This window comes from Condylura cristata, unplaced genomic scaffold, assembly GCF_000260355.1.
Source record: "Condylura cristata isolate star-nosed mole 26May11 unplaced genomic scaffold, ConCri1.0 scaffold00031, whole genome shotgun sequence".
Taxonomy (NCBI): Eukaryota; Metazoa; Chordata; class Mammalia; order Eulipotyphla; family Talpidae; genus Condylura; species Condylura cristata.
In genome coordinates, this window is record NW_004567132.1 from 1917506 (window position 1) to 1931689 (window position 14184).

The 14184-nt window shown below is 43.1% G+C and overlaps 1 protein-coding gene across 2 annotated transcripts in view; it reads left to right on the forward strand.

The window, feature by feature from the left end:
• Window positions 1-14184, forward strand: part of SPTBN1 (spectrin, beta, non-erythrocytic 1) — a 194427-nt gene that overhangs the window by 170229 nt on the left and 10014 nt on the right. Inside the window, exons 22-32 of one of the 2 annotated variants that reach the window (XM_012731484.1) lie at window positions 307-396; window positions 569-850; window positions 1536-1666; window positions 2819-3023; window positions 3433-3807; window positions 6059-6303; window positions 7846-7984; window positions 8780-8864; window positions 11182-11378; window positions 12586-12695; window positions 13345-14178. In XM_012731484.1, coding sequence (XP_012586938.1) covers window positions 307-396; window positions 569-850; window positions 1536-1666; window positions 2819-3023; window positions 3433-3807; window positions 6059-6303; window positions 7846-7984; window positions 8780-8864; window positions 11182-11378; window positions 12586-12695; window positions 13345-13495 — 2010 coding nt within the window. In that variant the 3' untranslated portion in view covers window positions 13496-14178. Of the gene's footprint in view, window positions 1-306; window positions 397-568; window positions 851-1535; window positions 1667-2818; window positions 3024-3432; window positions 3808-6058; window positions 6304-7845; window positions 7985-8779; window positions 8865-11181; window positions 11379-12585; window positions 12696-13344; window positions 14179-14184 lie in introns of those variants that run through there. The other variant, XM_004691398.2, reaches the window with a different exon arrangement.

The following is a 14184-nucleotide window of genomic DNA, read 5'->3' on the forward strand; positions in this document are numbered from 1 at the left end:
CAAAATTTGTGCATTCACACAGTGTGCAACTCAGCTATCCTCTGTGGGTTTCTCAAGATACTGTATGATTTTGGTGCTCCTCAAGCAGTATTTTTAAACATCAGAATGACAACTCCTATTGAATCTGGCATTGAGAATAAAGTAAGGTCTAGAAGATGAACCTTCTCCTGTCAGACTCCTCAGGCAGCCCTTTCCAGTGGGCTCTAACACAACTCTGGTGCTGGCCTTGCTATCCCTGCTGCTTGTTTGTGTCAAATATTTGTTCCTTTTGAGTGATCCTGACCACCAGTTTACAATTCTTTCCAGTTGTGGGTTGGAGAAAGGATGCCTTTGGCAACTTCCACAGATCATGGCCATAACCTCCAGACGGTGCAGCTGTTAATAAAGAAAAATCAGGTAAGCATTTCTGCTCCAGCTAGCCTCAATCTGATGAATAATTGTTCCAAATTACAAGGCAGAGAATATGAGCGATTTTTAAAGGCTTTGATTTCTTAGCCCTAAAGACTTGATGTAAACAGCATGCTATTGCAGGCTAGCAAGTCCTCTTGTGTGTTCCCCATTCCCACAGACCCTCCAGAAAGAAATCCAGGGGCACCAACCTCGCATTGATGACATCTTTGAGAGGAGCCAAAACATAGTGACTGATAGCAGCAGCCTCAATGCTGAAGCCATCCGACAAAGGCTTGCTGACCTGAAGCAGCTGTGGGGCCTCCTCATTGAGGAGACAGAGAAGCGCCACCGGCGGCTGGAGGAGGCCCACAGGGCCCAGCAGTACTACTTTGATGCGGCAGAGGCTGAGGCATGGATGAGTGAGCAGGAGCTATACATGATGTCTGAAGAGAAGGCCAAGGTGAGGGGGTTCCTGTCCTGTAAACAGAATCAGGGACACAGCACCATCCCAGAAGAGCCTCATCCTCAGACCCCCAGAGTTTATTTTCTGCTGATGATGGTCTTTGTGAAACATTTCACTGTGGCCGTTGTGTCACGGGGGAGTGGTAGCACCATGAGACTCAGGTGGTTGAATTCTGGCTGAGACTTTGCCTCAGAATGTTCCTCACTGAATCCTAGTGTGTTATTAAGATGGATTCATCCTTTCTTATTATTATTGTTAGGAATTTACCGTGATCTTTGTTCCCTCTAAGAACTATAAGGGTTACCTAAAAGTATAACATACAAGAAGCTTTTTTGAGACTATTTTGAAAGTACTTAGGGTTCCAGAATGCTGTCCTCTGCACATCCTTTAGACTAGAAGGAGCTCTGCCCATGACACATGTGGTTTGCCTGAGTTGTCTATACCTCAGGGGGCTCTCAGTCATTCTGCTCTGCCCAGTATTTGCCCTTCAGAGTCCTCACACTGTCCAGTCCATATTGACAGTCTTAAAATTTTTTCCTTCTTTGTTCTCTGTCCATGTCACACAACTGGGTTTGGTGTATTTTCCAGTGCCCCTTGCTCCTGCTTCCCCTTCATTTAGCCTGTCCCTGTGCTGGGAGCTTGATAAGGGGTGGCTGAGGTGTGATATTCCCTGTCTTTGCAGGATGAGCAGAGTGCTGTCTCCATGTTGAAGAAGCACCAGATTCTGGAACAAGCTGTGGAGGACTATGCAGAGACAGTGCACCAGCTCTCCAAAACCAGTCGGGCCCTTGTGGCTGACAGCCACCCCGAAAGGCAAGTACCAGTGTGTGAAGGGAGGTGGGTTTGTCAGCTCTTTGAGTTCTCTCATAGCCTGTGCTGAAAGGAAATGGTAGCTTTCAGATTGACTAATTTATAATGTAGATCTTTAGGAAGCATTTTTAAAATAGGCTAATGCTGAATAAGCAGAGTGGTGAATGTTACATGGGAAATAGCTCCTATGGATTAATTAACTCTTACAGCCAAAACACTCTTGAAAGGTATTGTTTTCATGAGTCAGAAGTACAGATTAAGTTGCTGAGATATCAATTAAACACTTGCCCTTTGAGTTGAAAAACTCACCTACTTTAGAAAGAAATACTAGTTTTAGAGAAAGAGTAGACAAGACTTACATGTACATATAAAACAAAACAATAACAATGAATACCAAGAATACTTATACTTCTAGGCCTTAGAATGCCATAGGAAAAAAAAAAAAAATCAGGTAAGTGCATAGATGTACTCCCCAACTATAAACCATGCTCTGGTAATCAACTTCAGTGTCTGTCATTTTAGACTTTCTAGGTAACAGCCTTTTCTGACACAGAAAGGAAATGAATTGTCTGGGTGTGGTAACCTGGCGAGGTTCAGTCTATGTTGAAGTAGGAGAACCTTCATGATCAGTATTTTCAGCAAAGTCAGGTCTTCTAGCCTCCAGGGACAGGCATTCATCCATGTCTCTTTGATTTCCTGTTACGTGACCGCCACTCTAAAAATTTGGAGGGAGGAGGACCTGCCTCCTGGCAAGGAAGGACCTGTAACCCAGAGCAGTTATAGTGTGCACCAGGTGGGGTTATCATTGTCCCCTGGCCTCATGGTGAATAAAGACGGTGCCTGGATTTTGCATTAATGTTTGACGTCAAAGGAAATCCTGACTTATGGAGCCAGCAGCGCAAGTAACAGCTACTCTTCTCTCCCTCCCTCACCAGTCATGATGGCCTTCAGCCTTGATCACTAGGCTTCATTTACACGTTAGTTCTTTGTTACTTAAAGTTGAGGTCAAATTTCAGGGTTTGATTTTTCAGATAGGTTAACTAGCAGTTACCTTTGAGAAATTTTACATAACATGTCCTCTTGGTATCTCTACCTCATCTGTTTTCTCCCCAGAGAAAATTCAACATTAAGTTTCTCTTCCCTGCCCCTTTGCAGTGAGCGCATTAGCATGCGGCAGTCCAAAGTAGACAAGCTGTATGCTGGCCTCAAAGACCTTGCAGAAGAGAGGAGAGGCAAGCTGGACGAGAGGCATAGGCTGTTCCAGCTCAACAGGGAGGTAGACGACCTGGAGCAGTGGATCGCAGAGAGGGAAGTGGTCGCAGGGTCACATGAGCTGGGACAGGATTATGAGCACGTCACGGCAAGTACTGAGGAGGGTGTGAGCATTGGGTGTGGGAGGCTGTCTACGTTCACTGTCTTGTGAGTGGGTGAAATGCCCTTGACCTGAGTCAACCTACAAGATTTAGTTTCAACCTGTGAAAGTCACCAGGTGATTTTGACCTATGCTGTCTGTGTCCTCCTCTCTAGTAATCAGAGGAGATGGAAGCAGTAGCTTACCCTGCCTGCTGCAGTGAGCAAAAAGGAAGACTGATGGATAAGAGATTTTAGCGGTTCTCAATAATGTTAAATCTTAAAGAGTTTTTGTGTAAAAAAAAAAAAAAAGGAGACCATGCATAGCACTCATTTCTTTACAAAGGACATTCATGGGACCAAGAAACAAAATGTTAGGAATGGTCTCACTAATTGCTGTGCTTTCATCCCCCTTTCAGATGTTACAAGAGCGATTCCGGGAGTTTGCCCGGGACACAGGGAACATTGGGCAGGAGCGCGTGGACACGGTCAATCACATGGCAGATGAACTCATCAACTCTGGGCACTCGGATGCTGCCACCATCGCTGAGTGGAAGGACGGGCTCAATGAAGCCTGGGCTGACCTCCTGGAGCTCATCGACACGAGAACACAGATTCTCGCCGCCTCCTATGAACTGCATAAGTTTTACCATGATGCCAAGGAGATCTTTGGGCGCATCCAGGACAAACACAAGAAACTCCCTGAGGAGCTTGGGAGAGATCAGAACACAGTGGAGACCTTGCAGAGGATGCACACCACATTCGAGCACGACATCCAGGCTCTGGGCACACAGGTGGGTTAGGGAGCTCAGGCCTGCGGGGAGTTCTCTGTCCAGACAGCACATTTGTGTGTCTTGGAGTTTCTCTATTCTTTGGCTCCTTAGGATGTGTATAAAAGAATTGCCCAAGTGAAAAACAGGTAGAGCATACATATGTTGTTACAAGGCCCAACTTGAAAGAGTTTAGTCATGAAGAACGTAACAGTATTTGCACCAGATGATGACTTCAGTGACTCCTCAGAATGAGTGGTTAGTTTTTGTGGGATTTTTGACTTTTGCTCTCCTCCTCCACCTTGTTTCTTGTTTTGAGAGAAAATGGAAAACAACCAGAAGCACAGGAAAAGGCTTATTTTTTTTTAATGTTTCAAAAGATGTGGCTCATTGTACAGGAAATGAGCTTTTCAAGTAATTTCCTACAAACATGCTTGTTGTAATTTGAGTTTTATCTGAGCCATAATTAAGGAATATTTTCAAGTCTCTTAGGATATGGAAATCAAGTCACCGTGGAAACCAGACTCCACTGATGCTTCTTTGTATCTTCTGAAGAAATTTCTTTACCCTACCACCACCACCACCACATCCTTACTATGGTGGACAAAGGGGTCATTAATCCCCCTCTCCTCTGGCCCCAGTCATCCCACCCGCTTTCACCTACCCGCATGCCCATGGTCCCCCAACACCCTCTCACAGACATCTCCAGGCTCCTGTCTGGTTTTATGCACTCTTTGACCATATAGCACCTTATCAAGAAATGAAATTTGAATTTATATCCCTTCCTATGTGTATATATGTATGGCACTAGTAAATATATAAAAAGAAGAATTTATGGAATAGCCATGATTATCTCTTAAAGTCCTATCTCCTCCCATCCCACCCCCCCAATTCAGAAAAAAAAGATGAGTCTGTTCTTGTTATTCTGTTCTCCACACAAAGTAGATGCTGTGTACATTGTTTGCTTTATGATTTTTCCACTTAGCCATCACCTGGAGTACATGCATAGGAATACCCAGAGTTTTTCCTCACCTTTTTCATGAGGAAGAATCGGAGCTTGTCTTGGAGACTCACCAGCATTAATCTTAACTGGTCCCTTAGTCTTTTGCAGACAGTGCTATAGTAAATAACCTTATCTATATTGATCTCCTGAATACTCAAGAATATGTATAGGATAAATTCCCAAAATGGGATCATAAAATCAAAAGGTAGATGCATTTTATAATTATTTTAAAGATTTATTTATTTATGCATACAGAACTGGGGTACAGGCTAGTGGTGCAGGGGGTGGTGGGAGGATCCACCGGAGACAGAGTGGGGAGCAGAACAGGCAGATCAACAAAATATACGGCAGAGGGGAGCAGTGGGTGAGACAGGAGAGGTCTGCTGGGCCATGTGGGCTGGGGATTGAACTCATGCTACAGTGGCTGCAGGTTCACAGTGCTGAACCTATTACACCACCAGGAAGGGCCCAATTTTTATAATTTTGATGGATATTACCATTTGCCTTCTAGTTTTAGTATTGGTTTATTGGTGTGTGTGTGTGTGTATGTATTTGGTGACTTTCATAGCTGAAAAAGATAACTCACCAGAATTATATTGATGCATAATTAGTTACATTTACTGAATTACAGTTCTCATCATTAATTCTGAGTTTTGCAAAATTTTTTGTTGAAATTGGACTAGTTTAAATTTTATTTTCTCTGATGTCAGTACATTCTTTCAACCAGAATAGATGCTGGTGTTATTGGATGCTGCTTTAGGACACTTTATGTATTTCAAGTTGAAATATCCCAGCTGTTGTGGAAGCTCTTGCAGGGGTAAATACATCATTGCCAGCAACATCATGCATGACAGAAAGGTGCTTCAAAATGTGTTCTCCATGGTTCTTTCGTGATAAAAATATCTTTACTCTGAAAGGAGATCAAGTTGAACTTGTTTTGTTTTACTCTATCTCAACATACACCATTTTCTGTACCATGTTGCTGGCCACTTCAGGAGACCTTTCCTGATCAAGCTCTCCCACCTGCATTTCTGAAGTATTTCATTTATCACTTCTACAGAACTTATAATGCCATTCAATACATTTATAGTAACTTTAGACCTCCAAATGAAATTGTGAGCTCCTTGGGGGGCAAGGACCCCATTTTGACTTGAAACTCCCATTAGTGGGCGAGCAGAACAGTCTGCACATGTGAAGGTTGTGGTGGGATGGTGGAAAGAAAATCCAGTTGTCCTGGGTCTGACCCAGTTCATCTTCCCTCTGTCTTCACAGGTGAGGCAGCTGCAGGAGGATGCAGCCCGCCTCCAGGCAGCCTATGCAGGCGACAAGGCCGATGACATCCAGAAGCGGGAGAATGAAGTCCTGGAAGCTTGGAAGGCCCTGCTGGATGCCTGTGAGGGCCGCAGGGTGCGACTGGTGGATACTGGGGACAAGTTCCGCTTCTTCAGCATGGTGCGTGACCTCATGCTGTGGATGGAGGATGTCATCCGGCAGATTGAAGCCCAGGAGAAGCCAAGGTAATGCCGCTGGCCTCTTAGAAAGGAGGAGATCCTGCTAACTGACCCTAGGAATGTACTTACTAACAGAGAGAAACAGGAAAGGCATAGGCTAGGAACTTTGTGGCTAGAGTAGGGATAGGAAGGAGTTTGGGGAAGCAAGGGACCCATTACTGGCAAGTCCCTTTGGCCTGGCCCATGTCCAATGCTGTTCCAGACTGCTTCTTATCTACAGACCACATGCTTCAATGTGCCACATCACTAGGTATGGCCTCATTGCTGGGATCATATAGCTTTTGTGAGTTCCTTTTCTAGTCTGATAGATTAAAAACCAATCTTTTCCATTTCACCACACACTACTAAAGGTGTCTCTTAAACATCAACATCTGCTTCAAAGGTGTCTTGATTATTACTTAATACTTTTTCTGTATATTCTGTATATGACTTTGTGTCATAGCAAGCAATGAAGAGATTACATAGATGAACTGTCAGGCATATGCACAGCCTGCCAGTTCCAACCCCCACCATAACTGAGAAGAAATATTACTTTAAAAGTCTCATCACTGGCCCTCCCTGGTGGCGCAGCGGGTTAAAGCACAGCACTAAGAAGCTAAAGCCACTTCATCATGAGTTCAATACCCACCTGCCCCAGGGTGACCACATGGCATGGCAGACCTCTCCTGCCCCGCACACTGCTCCCCTTATCTGTGTACTTCATCAGTTGGCCTGTTCTGCTCCCCGCTCTGTCTCTGGTGAATCCTCCCACTCTCCGCATCTCTGGCCTGTACTCCAGTTCTATATGCACAAGTAAATAAATCTCTAAAAAAAAAAAAAAAAAGTTCTCATCGCAAGAAAAAGACAACTCTAACTATATGGTGACAAATGCTAACTAGACTTACTGTGACAATCATTTTTTAATATATACAATATTGAATTGCATTGTATACTTGAAAATAATACAGTGTTGCTGCCAGTTGTACTTCAACCAAAAAATACTGATATATGAAAAGCAATTGTGTTTCCTAGATCTAGTCTTCCTATTCACTAGGTTTTGATCCATGGGAAGACCCCACAGCTCTGCCAGTTTTGGATTTCTAAGCTGGTTCCCACTCCATTGGTCTCTTCGTGTCTGAATAGGAGATATCAGCAGCTCTTTGAGCACAGACATCCCAAACCTTTGGCAGCTAACTCATTGGGATTCAGTGGGGAGAACCCTGTTACTGTCTCTGTACCTTCTTGGAAAGAGTCCAAATTGCAAGTTTCAACAGGAAAAGGTGATTTTCCTGGTAACCACATAGCAACCAGTATATTCATGCACTGACACAAATACACAAGCTTACACAAATCATAAGAGTAAACTCATTCTAAATGTTAGGATGCATAACTGATCATAATTGTGGTGTCTGTGCTTCTGACCCAGTATTCCAGCCCAATCTCAGACTATGAATCAATTCTGAAAAATGAATTGTGCTGTTGAAACAGTTCCCTTCAAATTAATTATGCTTTGAAACCTACACTTCTGATTGAAAAGCTTGATCTCATGCAAGTATTGTTTAATTTTAGGGATGTATCATCTGTTGAACTACTAATGAATAATCATCAAGGTATCAAAGCTGAAATCGATGCTCGTAATGACAGTTTCACAACCTGCATTGAACTTGGAAAATCCCTGCTGGCAAGAAAACACTATGCATCTGAGGAGGTAGGGTGCCGCTTTGCTTTGGGGTGCCGGCATAAAGGCAGCTGGTGTTAAGGTGTAAAATGATTTACTTTGTGAGTTGGTATATATGTATAGTCATGCACACACATACACACAGGGGAATATATATTTGCTCTCATATACATAAATGCATATACTTATATATATTTCAAAATTCCTTGCTGCTTTTCTGTGTGTCCATAATGAGACAGTGACATAGGACTATATGCAAAGCCAATAAATACATCTATAGTGTAAAAGACAAATTTTGAGTAACTGAGGTTGAAGTTTCATCCTCTTACCCCCTCGCCCTCCAACCTGGATGACATCCCTTCTCTGTCACTCTGCCCCAGAGCAACTGGGTGGTTGCTATTTTCAGTTAGAATAGTGGTAAATAGAGAAGCAGATGATTTGTCCAGTGAGTGGCCCTTTTAAGGAACTGGATGTTCTCTCAGAGAGGATAAGACTTTGCCCCTCTTGCTAACAGCCTCAGCTGTAGGGGGCCCCCAAATTTGGAGTGGAGCCAATACATAATTGGTTTCTTCATGTCAAAGTAGCTTTGGGAGGAATTCCACCATCCTCTCTGCCCTTTTTGGAAGGTTTCTGCTTCCGGGAGCCCCTTCTGCTTTTCTTTCTATTCCCACTACACTAATAGACCAAACAGTCCTTAGACATTTATTTCTTGGTGGTCTCTACAGAAGATTTGTTTTTCTTGTGTGAAGTGGCTCACCAAGGGGAAGACTAGTAGGATTTGTTACATTCCATTAAGATGGCCCTGGGGTTCTTCTTTTCTCACAGATCAAGGAAAAGTTACTGCAGTTGACGGAAAAGAGAAAAGAAATGATTGACAAGTGGGAAGACCGATGGGAGTGGTTAAGACTGAGTAAGGACATACTTTATTTCTGGTGTTTGGGTGTCTGTTGAAAGCATTCAATGTACTTTCCTGCTTTAATTGCTGTGATCTTATCATTTAATTTTTGAAGTTCTGAATGCTTTTTTATTACTGCCCACTTTTACCATTTCATGCTAAATATTTTCGGGTATTTCCCAGTGGTACACCCATTATTTTCCATCCCATGGTTGATCTCAATATGGAATTTGGGTGTGCTTGAGGAAAAGCACGGGATGACAATTGAGTATCCATTTGGGAGGATACAAATAGAAGCACCACCCCTTGCAGTTATCATTAAACAGAATTATTACTGCTGTTAAGGTGGGATGGTTGACCTGATGATGCCTTATATTTGGTATTGTTAGTAGTAGGTTGATAGCATATAAAATAAAAGCTAATGATCATAGCGTTTTACGGTAGGCTTCATTCTAAGTGTTTTTGCGTACTTTTCTGTATTTATTACATATAATGACTTATGAAGTAATTTCTATTTCTAACCTCATTATTAATAAAAGATGTGGACTGGGTTTATAATATGCAGCATTAAAGATGGTCTTCAATTGCATGAACTCTGAAAGTAACCCAACTCAACATTTTCTACTTTACCATACTTTACCATTTTGTATTTATTTGGATTCCGGGTTCTCCCCTTGTAATTGATACACCATTCTCAGGCACCAACAGTACTTTCTAGAAGCAGAATCTCTGGGGCCTAGAAAAGGTATATTAAAAAGAACCAGAAAGGCACCTCACCCTGGTGGAGCCAAAGCCCTATTTTTGAAAAAGAAATCCCATTTTGACTACTCTTTGTATAAAGACCTGCTTAGTTTGTAAAGTTTGAGAATTCCTAGAGCAGGCTCAGTTCGTATTACATTATTCTCTGAATCAGGTTATATTGAGCTCACATGTCATGTCCTTAGTGCCCTGTGGTATTTTCTCCTGTGGCCATGTCATGTACCATAGTGATCAAAGGAAGCAGCTGGCAGCTCCTTGGGGACCCACTGATGCTGCCTATAGCACTTCTACCAGATGACTCCAGGCAGTGCTGTGGGAGGTGGAATCGAAATGTTCTCTGCAGTGTTGGGTCTGACCCACCTCCTAATTGCAGTGGAAGTCATGCTTGATTCCCTCATGTGTGGAGGAACAGAATAAGTCAAGGAAAATTCTATTCCACATTATTGCCCCCTTCTATATGGTCTTGGAACCCTGCAAAATAAAACTGCCCCCCCTCCTCTACCCCCAGAAGGATGAGGTATGCATGCCTATTCTGGTTGTAAGTAGATGGTGAATTCCAGTAGGGCTCTAAGGTTTAGCTCACTGAATTAGGGCTGAGGTCCTCTATACCTCTGAGGACTGTCCAGCTCATGGCCATTGTCTTCATGTGGCTCTTGAAAACTTGAATTGTGGTTGGTGCAAATTGAGATGTGCTGCCAGTCCAAAATACCCATCAAATTTCAATGATAGGGCCCTCCCTGGTGGTGTACCAGGTGAAAGTGCAGCACTGCAAAGCTCGCTGCAGCTACTTCAGCTCAAGTTCGATCCCTCAGCCAGTGATGTGACCCACGTGGCGCAGCAGACCTCTCCTGTCTGACCTGCTGCTCCCCTCAGCAGTGTACTTTGTCAATCTGCCTGTTCTGCTCCCCACTTTGTCTCTGGTGAATCCTCTCACCTCCCCTACACCTCTGGCCTGTATTCCAGTTCTGTATACATTTTTTTTTTAAGATTTATTTATTTATGCATACAGAACTGGGGTACAGTCTAGAGGGCAGGGGCAGTGAGAGGATTCACCAAAGACAGAGTGGGGAGCAGAACAGGCCCACTTGACAAACTGCACTGCTGAGGGGAGCAGCGGGCAGGTCAGGAGAGGTCTGCCACGCCATGTGGATCACCTCCAGGGCAGACAGGCAGCGAACTCATGCTGAAGTGCCTTTAGCTTCTTAGTGCTGTGCTTTAACCCGCTGCATCACCACGGAGAGCTTGTATGCATAATTTTTTAAAATTCAATGATAGAAAAAAAATTACACATCTCAACAACTTTTTATATTGATTGCATGATTAATTTTAATTGACATATCAGGTTGTATAAAATGTGCTAATAAAAATATAATTTCATCTGTTTTAATACAGCTACTTAAGAAAAGGGAACATTTGTATATGAAGCTCCTATTACATTTATCTTGGACAGGCCGGCTCTAGATTTTCACTGGTTGTGCAGACAACTGCCACCAGAGGGCAGCAGGGCCAGGAGACAGCTCATCTCTGCCTACCCACCCTGCCTACCCGCACTCACTCTTGGTTCCCTGTGCAGTTCTGGAGGTCCATCAATTCTCCAGGGACGCCAGCGTGGCTGAGGCTTGGCTGCTTGGACAGGAGCCGTACCTATCCAGCCGAGAGATAGGCCAGAGTGTGGACGAGGTGGAGAAGCTTATCAAACGCCATGAGGCGTTTGAAAAGTCTGCAGCTACCTGGGATGAGAGGTTCTCCGCCCTGGAAAGGCTTACAACAGTAAGTGACCCCTAGATGCTGGGTGCTTCTAAGTCTCACAAGATGGCCTCTTTCTGCTCACCTCCCAGACCAGGGACTCCATATTATTGATATTTGTCTGTTTTCAAAGACAGTAATGATCTTCCTAGGGAGACCTTCCTATAGGTCCTACCTTCTTAATGACATCCTGGGCACCTCAGTTTACAGTCATTAGAGACTGGAGTTTTCTTTCTCCTTTGGTCTGCTTTCCTCTTATATATCATAGAAGCTTTGGTTTCGAGGGGATATAACCTTGTAGTTTTCTTCATAATTTCAGAATTAGAGTTCCTGTCAAGTAGTAGCTTGATCATAGACCACTGAAAATCTCCCCATTCAATTTTGAGACTGGGGGGGTGGTTGATAATAGCAATGAACAACTGTATACCAGAGACATTTTATGGGGGTGGAGTGGGGAATGGGATCAAAAATGGGGGGGGGAGGGGCTTGCACAAAACTACGGTAATAGCACACAGGTGAACTAGTGATGGAAAGTCCATGGATGGAAAGTTACAACTGAGATGGAAAAGGGCACAAAATGATGTAAAGATAAACTATTATAAAAAAAATTTTTTTTGAATTTTGTTCACTAGTCTTTTCCTCTAATCCAGATAGAAAGCTCATTCTTTACAATGTATAAAAAAATGTTATTCTTTCTGATTTCTACAATTCTGGGGATTTAGGATAAATCTTTATATTTTTGTATAAAAATGGAATACTGTGGGTATGAAATGACTTAGTTTCAATTAGATATGCTATGGCATTTCTTACATTTTGTTTTGGGTTTTGACTGAATTCCTACCATTATTTAAGCAGCCTTGAGAATTATTATAGCTCTGTCTCATCAGGAGACCTGCATGGACTCTCTTGCTCAGGTCCTTCTTCATAAGCTAAGTTGAGAGCTTATGAAGAAGTAGTTCATTTAGAAATTGAAACCCACCTCACTGAGGCCTACAAATAACTCACAGGACTTCTGCTAGAAACAGACCTGCTTACCACTCAGACCTTTTTGCTTGTAGCTTCAGATGGTAACTACAGTCCCTACACTGCTAATGCTGTCTGCTTAGAAGTCAGCATTGTGAGCTAGTGTAGAAAACTCAGAAAGGACGACTTTCTGGATACTTCTCATATCCTTTCCTCAAGGAGGCAGTGTTGGGAGCTCTGTCCACCCTGACCATTTCTTCCCCTCCAGTTGGAGTTACTGGAAGTGCGCAGACAGCAAGAGGAAGAGGAGAGGAAGAGGCGGCCGCCTTCTCCTGAGCCGAGCACGAAGGTTTCTGAAGAGGCCGAGTCCCAGCAGTGGTGAGCCTGGTCTTGGGCAGCCAGTGAGGCATAGGGAGCTTGTTTTCTGAGGCTGCTGTGCGAGGCCTCAACACTTGTCTGCTGTTAACTGCTCCTGAAGGGTATTTAGATTGGGTGTAGTCACCCCTGGTTTATAAGAACCCTGCTTTTCTTACAGTCACATTGCTGTGTAGCCAGCAGAAGGGAACTGTCAACAGCACACTGGCAATGCATGCACTCATGTTCACTGACTCAGTTCCCACATGATTAAATGGAATTAATGTACCATTCTGGTTTCAGTCCAATAAATGTGCATGGTACTTCATGAAAGGTCTGTCTTTTCATGTGAAAGACAGATTCTCTTTCTGAAAGGCTAATTATTTTGCTGTGGTAAGAAGTTCATGACAGTCCCTGATGCTGCCTTTGACGGGGGAGGGATGTGTCTATAGTCTTAGTTAGAATTTGTTTGAAACACTTGGAAAGCTTTAGAAAAGAAATTACATTGTATAGAAGGTGGGTTGCATTTGTTTTTCTGATGGAGAACCTGTACTAAAACTGGCCCTTATTCTCCCCCACCCTGTCTTGCTGTTTTTCTCCTTCTCCTTTTTCTCCTTTGTTCTTCTCTTCCTTTCCCTCCCCTCGTCTTTTCTTTTTTTGTTTTCCCTAACAGGGATACTTCCAAAGGAGAGCAAGTTTCCCAGAATGGTTTGCCGGCTGAACAGGGATCTCCACGGGTTAGTTACCGCTCTCAAACCTACCAAAACTACAAAAACTTTAATAGCAGACGGACAGCCAGTGACCAGCCATGGTCTGGAATGTGAAGTTCACTACCATTTGTCAAGAACCACTCTTTCCAAATCCTGTTGGTTTGACCTTTTGGCTTCCACTTTACCCACAGTGTTAAAATTTTACTTAATTCATAACCTCCCTTGGTTTCATATTTGTTTGCATTTAATTCATGTGTATTGAGTCTTTTAACTGATGGATGCTCAGTTGCCTTATGGCAGCGTACTTACTTTTTTGTTTATTTATTATGAGCTTTTTACTTTATTAAGATTTTACAGCGAAAGCCTTACATGAGTAATTGAAATTAAATGAGATTACAACAAAGTGAAGAAGAAAACTAGAATCCAACAGGTATGACACATCCAGTTATACTAACAGGGGGCAATATTGTCCTAAATGTAGCTCCCTTTACAGATGTTATTAACCTGCAATAGTTTACTGTTAACTAGGAAGACTGGGTTATGAGGAAGGAGACTTGCAGACTTTTGGTACTAAGATTATAACCTGAAGTCAGCCTTATAAACATTCCATGGACGTACATTCATTTGTTGAAAAACGAAGGGTGAAAAAGGAAGCTGGATCTACTTGGGAACGCTTAGATTATTACTTTTTACAAAGAAGCTTCTCTCTTTTTCCCTGCCAAGTCCTGAGAATTCTAGGCTCTTCCATGCAGCAGAAATGCCACCAGCCCCAGGCATTAAGTGCCCGCTGACTCTGCTGTGCC